Source organism: Lynx rufus, unplaced genomic scaffold (assembly GCF_022079265.1).
Source record: "Lynx rufus isolate CCGP_SWC_20201006 ecotype Redwood Valley unplaced genomic scaffold, mLynRuf1.p SCAF_13, whole genome shotgun sequence".
NCBI classification, from domain to species: domain Eukaryota; kingdom Metazoa; phylum Chordata; class Mammalia; order Carnivora; family Felidae; genus Lynx; species Lynx rufus.
The window spans coordinates 45235304-45247607 of record NW_025814827.1 but is presented as its reverse complement, the minus strand read 5'-3'; the positions used below and the strand labels follow the sequence as shown (position 1 = coordinate 45247607).

Here is a 12304-nt window from a genome sequence, read left to right as displayed (position 1 = left end):
ATATAGGGCTAAGTGTGGAGCTGCTACTGTGTAAGTCCTGCTCTGCCTTTTACCAGCTCCAGGTTAAAGAAAAGGAACCAAGCAGATTTAAGTACGTTGCTATGTTGTTTTGCTATGTTTGTCCTGACAGGGGAGCCCAAAGAAGTGTGAAGCTGAAGAGGCAGAGCCACCAGCTGCCACACAGCCCCAAACCTCAGAGACCCAGACTTCTCACCTACCAGAATCAGAAAGGATTCATCACACTGTGTAAGTAATCGATCTTGTCTGGGGTATAACAAGGAACTGGGAGTGAGGGGTAGTTCTTCACTCCCTGGGGTTCTTTCAACTACGCAGTCCTAGTTTCCTTTTAAAACAGAAGGCAGAGCTTTATCTGGACAAAGTCTAGGTTTCAGTTGTTACATTAAGAGCTGCCACCAGAATTCTTAAGGTAGTCTGAAAAGTGGTGGTTAGAGCATAAGGAAACCCATTTCTGGGATCCTCTGACCAAAATAGTCAGGTCCTTTAAGGAACAGGCGGTAGGGACTTTGGTTTCCAAACTCAAGACAGTGAGGGAGTTGACTCAGGTCAGCTTAACTCAATCTTTAATTCACATTTACCAGCTACATCTGAGCCTGGGAACACAGTTTAATAAAGGATATCAAAAGTCTACTGAGAAAGACACAGGGGGGTTGCTTTTGAGTTTTCACTGTTTTCCCTGGTTGTTAGCTGTCTTTTTATTAAGCATAATCCATCGTAGTTTTTACTGGATACGATACAGCAAAATATGAAGTGTACATGAAGGAAGTCAGAAGTTTATTTGGGGGCCCCATAAGACCCTTGGATTGATTTTTGCCATTTATATAATTTGAACTTTTTATTCCTTGTATTTATTTTTCGAAAAATACAGGTAAGAACAGGTATATCATTCAGTATTCTGAGCTAGGTACTATAAATTAAGAAGCATTTGAACCCAAATTCCTGGCTTCAGAGTTCCATGGGAAATGAAAAGCAAAGCATTGTGGAAATAAGATTGCTTAGCTTTTGGACATCAAGAATCCTGTACTGCTTTAGTGAACATCCTGTGTAGACAGTTGACCTAAAGTTGTTCCATGTTGGTTTTATGTCGTTTTAACACTAATACTATCAGTATGATTTTCCCTTTTATGTAAAAGTCTAATAATTTACTCTCTTATGAGAGTTTCGGACTATCTTGCCTCAGATTTTGGAGGGTGGTGGGCAGGCGATTGATTACCTCATTTCCTTAGGACTTTAATACTAGTTTCGTACTCTTTATCTGTATAGTTTTTGCCTTGGGATATACCCTTGCTGCTGTTCAGTCTAATGGTCTTGCCTCTGCTGCCATCTTGTGGCCATTTTTTGGTTTGAATGTCAAAAGTTCACTCGACTTTGAAAAGTTTTTGTTTTTCCCTTTGGGGATGGGTACATTATCCTTTGGAGAGGGGTTTTTCTTCTAGGACCATAAAGTGAAAACCCAGCGGATTCTGGAAGGTGTTCAGGATTCCCCAGCTACACCATCGATGAGGAAATGGGGTGACAGCTTCCCTTCCATATCCATCAAGCAGAGATAATACCTGCCCTCCTCTACCCCATCCCATGGGGGGGTACAGCATGTCCTTTGTGTAATGGCAGTTCCAAAGTAGGTGTTGACAACTTGCTACTAATTGGGCCTGAGGAACTGCCTCCTATGCACCTTGAGAGGCAAGTAATTTTCTGAAAAGGTTTTGTTTGCCCTAATATTCAGTTGGTCTGTGAGATCCTGGCTACAAAATGGCACTTGATGCCATTTTGAAACATCTTTATTTCTGTACTTTTGCATGTAAGCCTGGGACAAGTGAAGCTTGGAGTCATATAGAGTTTTTCTCCCCACATAAAGGTGGCTTTGATCTTTCATTTTACAACTGAGGCAAGCAATCTAGTTACATTGATTCCAACAAGGTGATAGGCAAGTGGCACCTTGGGCAAATACTGAGATTGTCCATTGTTGCCTAGGCAAGCTTCAGTGGAGCAGCCTATAGATTAGAAATGCAGTCTGGCCTCAGGAGTAACTCACACACATCCCCTTTACTTACTTTCCCTCTGCCTGTCTTCCAGATGGTCTGTTCAGCAGCCTAATAAAAAGACATGCCCAACGGCCAAAACCTGTAGGCTATTCTGGCATTGGATTTGATAAATGAATCTTTGAGAAAAGTTTGCCTACATTTCTGGAGGCTCAACCGAATCACAACACTCCTCCTAGTCCTTCACCCCTCTAGTGTCCTAGTGTTCAGCCTGGTGACCACTGGGGCCCCTGGCCAATTTTAAAAGTGGGATCAGCAGTGCTAAATGGAAAAGACTATTTGTGGCTTAACCTTGGTTTTCCAGTGTGTCTCAACAAGAGAGCTAGGGCCTGTTGATTCAGTAAAGTGTTAAAAAAAAAAAAAAAAAAAAAAAAAAAAAAGACTTCATGGACCTCTCAGCACCTGGAAGAAATTGCCTAACTTTTTCCGTGCTTTGTTAAATCCATTCTGATTGTGTCCTGAGGAATTCTAAATTTATGAGGTAAGGTATCTTGTCATTGCTTGGAATAGTAATTTGTGAGCCCTCAGTCCTATTTCGGTTGGGCTATGTTCCAAAATCCAATCTTTGCCTGCTATGGATATAACAAAAATGTCCTCAGACAGCAGAAAATAATGCTACTCTCTTTTACATTAAAAAAATAGAGGGAAAATAAGAGCTTTCGTGTGGGCGGCTGTATCATCCAGCAGTAGTTAATTCAAACTTGAATTTTTCTGAATACAACCTTCCTGAGGACACAACCCTTGCAGGCAATAGCAGTTTTGGACTTTTGGCTTGCCTGAGTATGAAGGAAGGAAATGGTCCTTTAAACCAGTATGACAGCGTAATGGTTACTCTCCAGGGGACCTGCAGTGCCAGTATGCAAATGATGCATAATTTAAAAAGTAAAATGTATTATTCTCAATAGCGTTCCCTCACTGAGAAATGAGGATCTAAAGACATAACTCCCCAAATCATTCTGTTCTTGGTTATCTTGGAACTAGTATGCTCCTACAGGATTATGTATTTAAGTTTCACTGCTTGGGAGTAGTCACATCCCGTTATTTCTTAGTCAGTTTCATATCAGGTCTTCAGCTCATGAATGTTCTACAGTAACTAAAATTGAGACATGTATGCCTGTAGAAATTTCCTTTCCCATCAGTTTCTCTGAATCTTGATATGAACTATATAATATGTTACTAGTCTCCAAGTAGTTCGGTTCTTTTCTTCTGGCCTACAAATGCTTTGTGTGCTCTTTAATTATAGATAGATATCTCCGACCCCCAGCCCCCATGCAATTTCACAGATTTTTCAAAGATCTCAGAAATATTTGTGCAAGAACTTGATGTGGGAAGGGAGATGCCTGGATGCTTTTTGTCTAAAAGGGGCTACAAAGAAAAGCTGCATGGGGCTCTGACAAGTAGCTAACAAGGTTTTGGGACTGGGCCTGCAAGTAGATTGAGCCCCTTTGGGGGGCAATTCGAAGGATTCATCTTTTTCTTATGAAAATAAAGTCTTGGGAATCTTGGATCCCACAGAATTTTTTGTGGGGAAATAGATGGCACAAACTCACTGTGTCTTAAGAAAGCCAAGGATAACATGGTAAAATTCTTATTCTTGAAAAAACGAGATAGAATTTCCAAGAAAGAAATATTCTTTCTCCAAGGAAGCCACTTCTGGAGAGGCATATTGGCAGCCCAAACTATTTTAGGACATTTGATGGACAGGGAACATTTATCTGAGGATGTTGGAAGCTAACATTCTTCGTGAGGTAACGTTTTCTGTAGGAATTCCATCTACAATAATTTTTAAGAAGAAAACTTAGGGGTGCTTGTCTGGCTCAGTCAGTAGAGGGTGTGACTCTTGATCTGGAGTCAAGAGTTTGAGCCCCACATTGGGCATAGAGCTTTAAAAAAAAGAGGAAGAAAACTTTTAGTTCAGCAAGCAATGATTTTTTTTTTAATGTTTATTTACTTATTTGGGGGGTGGGGGAGGGGCAGAGAGAGAAAGAATCCCAAGCAGTTGTCCTTGCTGCTAGTGCAGAGCTCAACATGGGGCTCAAACTCTGAACCGTGATATCATGACCTGAGCCGAAATCAGGAGTTAGATGCTTAACTGACTGAGCCACCCAGGTGCCACTCAGCAAGCAATTATTAAAATGTCCTCCTGGTACCCCCAGTGACAGTCTTAAATATTTATGGAGCATTTCTTTGTGTTAGGCCCTGGGCTAGGGATGTAGCCCCTGACCTTGAGGAGCCCTGCAAGGTGGAGGTGAGGGGCAAGTCAACCAGCGGTTATTATACAGAGTGATGAGGTCTTTGCTGAAAACCTGTCAGACCAACTACCGAATACCTTCACGTCAGAGAAAAAGCAGTCTACTCTTTGAGAAAACTCAGAAAAAGTTCCATAGGTGGCATCAAATGAGATAATGACCTATTAAATGTACATGTGTTTATGTATGTCTTTACCTTGACTTGGAGTCAAAAGTCATCCAAGCCAGACTCTTAAGGGCGAACTCATCACACTTCCATGAGATAGGTATTATTGTTATCCCCACTTTACAGATTAAGAAAGAGATACACAGAATCAGAGATTTGCCCAAAATCACAGAACTTGTATGGGAGCTGGGCAGGTCATGACTAGGCCCTAGCCAGTTTGACTGCAGAGCTCTCAGTCTTACTGGGCAGACAAGGACCACTAAGTGAAAGGAAATGTGTAATGTGTAAACATGACCACTTTAGCATGTGGTTGGAATGTATGAGATTTTAAGCATTGGGGAGTAAGTTTTATTCCTAGCTAAAAGCTCTGGTATTACAGATGAGATAATACCAAGCTTTTGGTTAAGTACCCAGGAGCTTGTCTTAGTGTTAAACCTCTGCTGCCACTAGGACACAAAAGGATCACCTTTGCATTCAACAAAGCAGTGTTTTTGAACATCTCCTGAGTGCTTTCTTTGAATGGTTAGAGTCAGCTTCCTATTTCACATGTAGTCTGGTGAAGATGCCCATGATTAATAGTTTCTGTTTAGTTCCTAAACGCTTTCGGCCCAACAGATATCCCCCACCCCTGCCCCAGGTAACTGCTGTCTTCAGTTTCTCATCTACTTCAAGCCTTCACCTTGGAGTCCTTGCTCCAAAATGTGGCCTTCGTGCTACAGCTACCCAAGGTCCCCCTTGCCCTGTTTATCCTTTTCCTTTCTGGCTCCAGTGGACCCCGGGGAAGGGTGACCTTATTAAAGACTCTTTGAAACAAAGTTGTCTGTCATCTCTTTAGAGACACCTCTCCCCCTCTCTACTGGTAACTCAAAAAGGAACTATCTCTGCTATCCACTCCTCCCACCATCCCTAGAGAAAGGACAGGTTGGAGTAATAACACGTGGTCATTGCTTGGGGTGAGCAGCTAGCTAGCTGCTATAGTGATTGGATAGTGCCAGTTCTCATCCCACCTCCCTGCCATGAACAGCTGACTGGCTTCTAGGATGGGGGGGGGGGAGGTAGACACATAAAAAATTGCTCAGGACCCTCCATTCTGTGTCTCTTTCAACTTTGGCTTTGTTGTCTTCCTTTAATCATTTTTCACTCCCAGCTCTGCTGTTTCCCTTCCATCTATTCTCTGGAATCTTCCAAGCAAGCCTCTGTAACTTTGTATGCCCTGTCCACCCAGCCCCCCCCTCCTCCCCCTGGGAAGACAAGGAGAGCGCACCCTCTCCCTGTGGGGATAGGCCTGGGTAGCTGTTGTAACCTGAGAAAAGAAGGAAAAAGGCCAGGCCTATTGAGCCAGCAGTGAGCTCCCTGTGGCCTGCCAGAGGATAAGAACCTTGCTCACTCAGCGCCCTCCCTTTTTTCTTTCCCCTCCCCTGCTGCAGCAGGGCCCTCCCCCATCCGCACACACGGGCTGCTGGGTAAGTGGCAAGATGGCTCCCCTGCATGTCTCCGGCTGATCGCCGCCGCTCCGCCAATACAATAGAGCCAGCCACTACCAGCAGCCTGGCCCTCTTCCTCCTCCTTCTCCAGAGAGACCAATCCAGCTGAACTCGGGGTTTGCCGTGAGGACTTAACGCTTATCTCTTAAAAGCCAGATCTATTTTAGCCTCCCCTCACCACCACCACCACCACCACCTCCCCTTCCATTTACCATTTTTTGGATCCCCAGTTGCTGCATCTCGATTTTCTCTCTCTGGATCGGGTGGCTGGGGAGGAGGTGGTGGGCTCTTGGGACAAGGAAGGTGTTGGGGTTTTTTGGTTGTTTTTTTTTTTTTATAATTTTTTAGGATTTTTTTTTTCTTTGGTTTTTGTTATTTCTTCCATTCCAGAAAGGGATAAACAGCACTTCCAGGGGGAGAAAAAAAATCATGTTATCAGAAAGCAAAGAAGGGTGAGAGCCTCACATTTCCATGTATCCCTTTACCCCACCACTTTAGCCCACCTCATCTTCCTTCTCTTCCCCATGGCTTTCATTCCGTCTTTCGTTTTGGTTTGTTTTCAATCACTCTGCTTTCCCTCTTTGTCCTTCCTGCCTGATTTCTAATTGGCCCAACTTGCCCTCTCCGTGTGGGAAATAGGTATTTTTGGGATAAGTCTTTTCTTTAGATTTAGGCAGTTGAATCGCATGTTTCTGTGGGGGCCGGTTAGCTGGGGGCACAGTTCCGATTTTCCCCTCCCCCTTCCCATGCATCCCTCCCTGCCTGCTCTGGGGAGGCTGTTCTGACCTCTGAGTGTCAGTCAGCCCGTTGGGAATGCTGAATTTTCTGGTGGTGGTTATCGGTGGGGGGCTTGGTTTGCCCTCTCCTGAGTCTTAGGCTCCTGCTCATCTTAATTTGGGGGAACCCAAACACTGGGAACAGTGGTAGTGGGGATGAGGTTAGAGATAGAAGTTAGGGATGAAAACAGAAAAAGGGGATGGAAAGATAGTTTATCTGAAGTGAATCTCTGGGATTCATTGCCTGAAATGGGAGCTAACTTGTGTGATTCAGAGTGGGCGTAGGGGGATTCAATATTGGGGGGGCGATACATGGTGTGGGGGGAGGGTGTGTCTTGACTAGGAGGCCTGCTCTCTTTATCTCTTGGAAGTTGGAATGAGGGAGTGGGAGAAACTGGGCGAAAGCCGAATATAAGAACAATTCCTACACCTCTGAGCAGGTAAAAGTGGCCTGATTCTTCTCTGAGCTTTCAAACTCCAGCAATTGTAGCTTTTTCTTTTTGGATGACAGAGGGTCCTTGTTGAAGCTTGAACCTTCATCAGCCCTGCTTTCCCTGCAGCCCCCTCCCCCACAATTTCTCCATTCCTGATGTTTCCAGATCCTGTGGGTCAGTAGGTTTTATTAAGCAGTTGATTATAATAAACACAAGGTTGGAATCATTTGCCACAGCCACGGACATTCTTTCTCGTGTTTTTAAGCAGTCAAGCTTCCTTTAATTTCTCATGCAATTTTGTTAAAGATGCCTGTGGCCAGGGGATAGGGAGGCCACAGGATTGTGGGCAAATCACACTGACTTTTGAGGGACTGTTTCAGAGAGGGATGTTACTCCTTTCCATATAAGAGTACTCTGGTGAATTACCTAAAAACAGTTGGGAGTCCTGACCTCACTCATCACACCTTTATCCTATCTGAGCAGTGAGTGGATGTGGATGCTACAATCTGTGCTCTTTTCCCAAAGAAAACAGTTTCTCACTTTTCCTGTGGGGGCATGGTCTCTAGTCTGATCTGAAAAGCAGCCCTCCCAACCCCACCCAAGTGATGAGGCATGGGGGTTTCCTGACCCAAAACCTAACGTCTTGCTCTCTCTTCCCCTTGGTTCTTTCCTGCCCTTCCCTCCATACCTCTCCCCATACTGTCAGTGAGGAGAAGGAGGAAGTGACCATGGACACAAGTGAAAACAGACCTGAAAATGAGGTTCCAGAACCCCCCGTGCCTATTGCAGACCAAGTCAGCAATGATGACCGCCCAGAGGGCAGTGCCGAAGATGAGGAGAAGAAAGAGGTAAATTTCCAAGCCACCTGTTGGGGTGGGCGGGCAGGAACGGGCCTAGGGGAGAGAGTAGACCACTTTGATGATCCCTCTTACACAGTGGGATAGCTTTAAAAAGAAGGGACTAGACAGACTTGGATCAGGATAGGGCCAAGGGAGAATTCGCTGGTTTAGCAAGGGAGACCCCTTGTGATGGGGACAGGGCTCATTGGTTCCCCTTTCCCTGTTGGGGAAGTAGTGTAGTGCAGACTGTTGGAAGTTTGTAACGAAAGGAAACGTCAATTAATGGCCCTTTATCTAAGACCCAGGCCCAGCTTTCCCTGCTACCCTCTCAAGCTTCTCCCTGTAGTAACTGTTAGCTTTCCCTCCTTTTTAAAAGCCTGTGGGAGTTCAACGCCATCTAGTGGGCTGTGGTGGTTCTCAGCTGACCAGCCATGCTGAGGAATTTTTGTTCCTCCTCTGCCCTCTAGTGGTCATATTGCAGAGATATAGCTACTTAAGCCAGCACTTGGGTGAGCCCGGAGGCCCCTTCTCCATTTCTCTGACCCCTCTATTTCCTTTTTTTGGCATATATATTATCTTGTGTCCTGCACCCAATTCAGGGGGTTCCCCCCATCAGAGCCAGCGAAGTCTTCTTGGCTCTTAAAGTAATAGAGAAGGAGTTAGCTGGGTTTGGGAGTGGGTTAACAGGATGGGAGGGACTGTCGTGTGTGTAGCCTTTCTTTGGTGTGTGTTGCGGGGGTGGGGGCCGGTGAAAGTGATTTGATGTGCAGAATATTATTTATTACAAGGTCCTTCTTCCCCGTAAAACTTTGTCCAAGTACCTCATGTACGGTAATCCGCCCGTAAAATAAAACCCTGCCCAACTGGCCAATCGCTGATGCCGCCTCTTCCTCTGGACCCACCCGCTGCTACTGAGCTGCCCAATCAGAGCCGAGTCTGCTATCCAGGTGTCTTGGCCAGAGGGGGGCATGTATATGGGATCCTGTGATGGGCCCCCTTTTGCCTCCCTGCCTTGCTTACATCAGGGGGCCAAGAAGAGCACTGTTCTGGAGAGACTTGTATTGAGAAAGCAAAAAACATTTGGAAAGGGGTGGACTTGCATCATCTCCCTATTTGGGACACCCCAAGAAGAGCTTGTGTCAGTGCTGGGGCGCCTGCCCACATGCCCTTAACCCTTTTGAGGACTGTGGGTTGCCTTGTTTGCTGCAGACTGTTGGGATCCCCATCTAGGGCACCAAGACCTCCTAAAGAGTCAATGTTTGTGATCACAGTGCCATGCTGTAAAATTCCAAGTGGAGGCTCTCGGCTTAAGCTGTGACGACTAGGAACCCTGCAGAGAAGTCTAGGGTTTGAGCCCAGGGATTTAATGCTGATGACAGCCCAGCCATGTATCACCACTTGCTCATCAGAAGGACTTTCCTTTGGTCCCTGTTGTCCATGGTGAAGGGCAGCATGTTGGTTGCTCCGGCTTCTCCTCCATCCCTGGAGGCAGGGCCTCATCCATCCACCTGACTGGAACCACTGTCTCAGCTGGAGTCCCTGAGGAGATGCCACACACAACTCTCAGAAGAAAAGTATTCTGACCTTGCTGCTGAATGTGTGCCAGGTCCTGGGGCTGTCCACCTACTACCCCCAGCCTGCCTTCATCAGAGGCTCCATGATCCCACTCGGTGAGAGGACCCCCTCCCCATTTACAGGCAGAGGAGAAAGGGACTCTGGAGTCATCACCTGGATTCCAAGTATTGGGTGGTGGTATTGCTGCATCTTGCCACTGGTGGACATAGGGTCCTGCCTGCCTGTCACGATAAAAGGCCAGGACTATTCCTGCTACTCACAGGCCATCTCATCAGGGACTGCAAGATGATGCCCCTACAGGGCTGGGACTGATGTCTCTGCCCCCTTTCCCCCCGTACCCCTCGCTGAGCCTGGCCACCACCAGTGAACTGTCTTGACATCATGGAAACTGGGCAGCGTCCCCCCACACGTTTTCCTCCCGCCCCCCCTGCGCCCCTGGGAGGACTCTGGCAGTGCCGTGCTGACCACCACGCCGTGCGCCCACCTTTTTTGCCAACCCAACCCCCCACCAATTGCACAGCGCCTAGCAGGGAGGGCTCATTCTGATTGGACCGGCGGTTGACTAGATACAGTACACAGTGAGGTGCGATTGGCTGAACTGAAGATCCCAGGTGTGAGATGGTACCTGGAACATTTGTCATATTCCTAGTTATTTTCTTCTTTATTTTCTTCTTCTTTTTATTTAATATTTTATTTTAATTATTTTCTTTTTCTTTATTTTTCTGATTTCTTTATTGGATTTATTTATTTGGTTCATGTTTTTCCTGTTTTAATTAAGACCTCTTTTTTTTTTTTTTTTTTTCTCTTTTTTTTTTTTTTCCTCACTAACTTACCCATCGAGAGCGGCCCGGCTAGGGGTCAGGCTGGCCCTTAACGGAGACCAAGGAGACTTGGTTAGACGACACAAACGGGGCTGGGGGGTGGATGGGGAAAGGGGATTTCATCAAGAGGGTCCTGCCCTACCCTTTAGAAGGGTGGTAGGTCTTAGTTTTTCCAGAAATAAGCACTGAAATCTCAAAATGCTCTAATCCCCTTTTCTCTCTCTTCCTCTTTTTGCTCTGTCCATAGTCTTTTTCCCACTGAGTGTTTGGGGTAGAAATTTGCTCCAAAGCAGGTTTGGGAGTTTCTAGTCCTTGGCAGAGCCCCTAAGCCTTAAGCCCCGGTTGAAAGGAACCAGGAAGGCTCTGCTAGAGCTCTGTACAGTGGTTAGAAAGTCTGAGGCTCCCTGGGGACAATCTGCCCATCATAAAAACCTTTCTGTACCAAAGGCACCTTTAAATTCTTTCTGCTGGCAGTTGACTAGGGAGCCTCATCTCCAGTGGGTCTGGTGCTGCCCTGTAGGGGTGCGGACAGTCTTAACAAGTCTGCTGTCCAAGTGACTCACTGCCAGTGTTAGTGGGTGTCAGGCTGGACAGTTATTCCAAAGGTGGTTTTCCTTGTTTCCTCATGTTTTCTGAGAGGACTAGATGACCCAGTTCTGGGCATACCTTATTGGGCTTGGTGTCCTCTTGACCCCTAGAGACAATGGAAGAGGGCATGACCAATGCCTTTAAAGGGCTGGGAGGCTCCTCAATTCCTCTTCCAGCTTATTTCTGGTTAAGCTAATACACAGGTGTGGTATGGACTAGATGACTTTTCCCTGCTGTGATGTTTGATTTTATTTTTTTCTCTAACTTGCATTGATTCTGCTTCGTTTTTGCCGTTTGCCGCTTCTGTTTTGGTCTCTGTCTGTCTCTGTGTCTCTCTCTCTCTCTGTGTCTTTGGAGCCTATGCTAAGACTGCCCCATCTAACCTCCTTCCCCCCTCTCTGTGGGGTGTGTCTCTTTCTCTTTTTTTTTCCCCCCTTTTCTTCTCTATACAGAGCTCGCTGCCCAAATCATTCAAGAGGAAGATCTCCGTTGTCTGTAAGTCTAGCCCCAAATCCCTGATAAAGGTCAAAAGTAACCATAAAAATGAGTTTATAGAGAAATAGGTTCCCATTCTTTCTCCATGGCATTCTTGGGTCACCTCTTCCCATCCCACTCCCTGTACCCAGCAGATTTCCATCTTGGCCATTTTGTAATTCAGAACTTCAGACAATCCCTGTCATTTTTCCTAGGTCACATTTCTTTCTTAACTAATGAGACACACTGCGAGGTGTCTCACCATTTCCTGTTTAGCCCTACGTGCATTTCCTTGTCCAAGTATCTGAACCCTCAGAACCAGGAGTAGGTTTGAGGGATTCCCATATAATGCTTATCAGTTTATGTTTTCTTCTGAGAGTCTTAAGAGTGCTCACACCTCAAACAGTAACATTTTTGACATTTTCCCACCAAGAAGTTCTAAATCCATAAAAGCGTAATAAATCTTTGTAACTTAAATATGAGATCATAGTGTGAAAATGAATGTGAAGCATGATTAGATATGTCACAGTCTTAACTTTACTTAGATATTGGTATCACATAGCCGTGTTTTCTTGTATTCATATGTCCTTCTCAGTCTGCCTTCTCCAGTATGTTAGCTGTTTTTGCCACTGAAAGTTTAAACACACCACCCTAGTTACCCATCCCTCATTGCCTTTAGAGATTAGTAGTTTTTATCTGTCAGGAAGTAGCTCCAGTCCTTTTATTGTTCACTCTGAAGCAATGTTTCCCAGTCCCCAAATAAAATTTCCTTAAGTTAACCTTTTACTGAAATTCCAGTCGAAGGCTATCTGTATGTGTTATGGTGTGAACCAGCAGAGGA

General features: G+C 45.6%; 1 protein-coding gene across 4 annotated transcripts in view; it reads left to right on the top strand.

The window, feature by feature from the left end:
* ACIN1 (apoptotic chromatin condensation inducer 1) overlaps positions 1-12304 on the top strand; it is a 34481-nt gene that overhangs the window by 16902 nt on the left and 5275 nt on the right. For all 4 annotated transcript variants that reach the window (XM_047075460.1, XM_047075459.1, XM_047075458.1 and 1 more), the window contains 3 exons: positions 131-246; positions 7873-8014; positions 11442-11484. In XM_047075460.1, coding sequence (XP_046931416.1) covers positions 131-246; positions 7873-8014; positions 11442-11484 — 301 coding nt within the window. The remainder of the gene's footprint in view (positions 1-130; positions 247-7872; positions 8015-11441; positions 11485-12304) is intronic.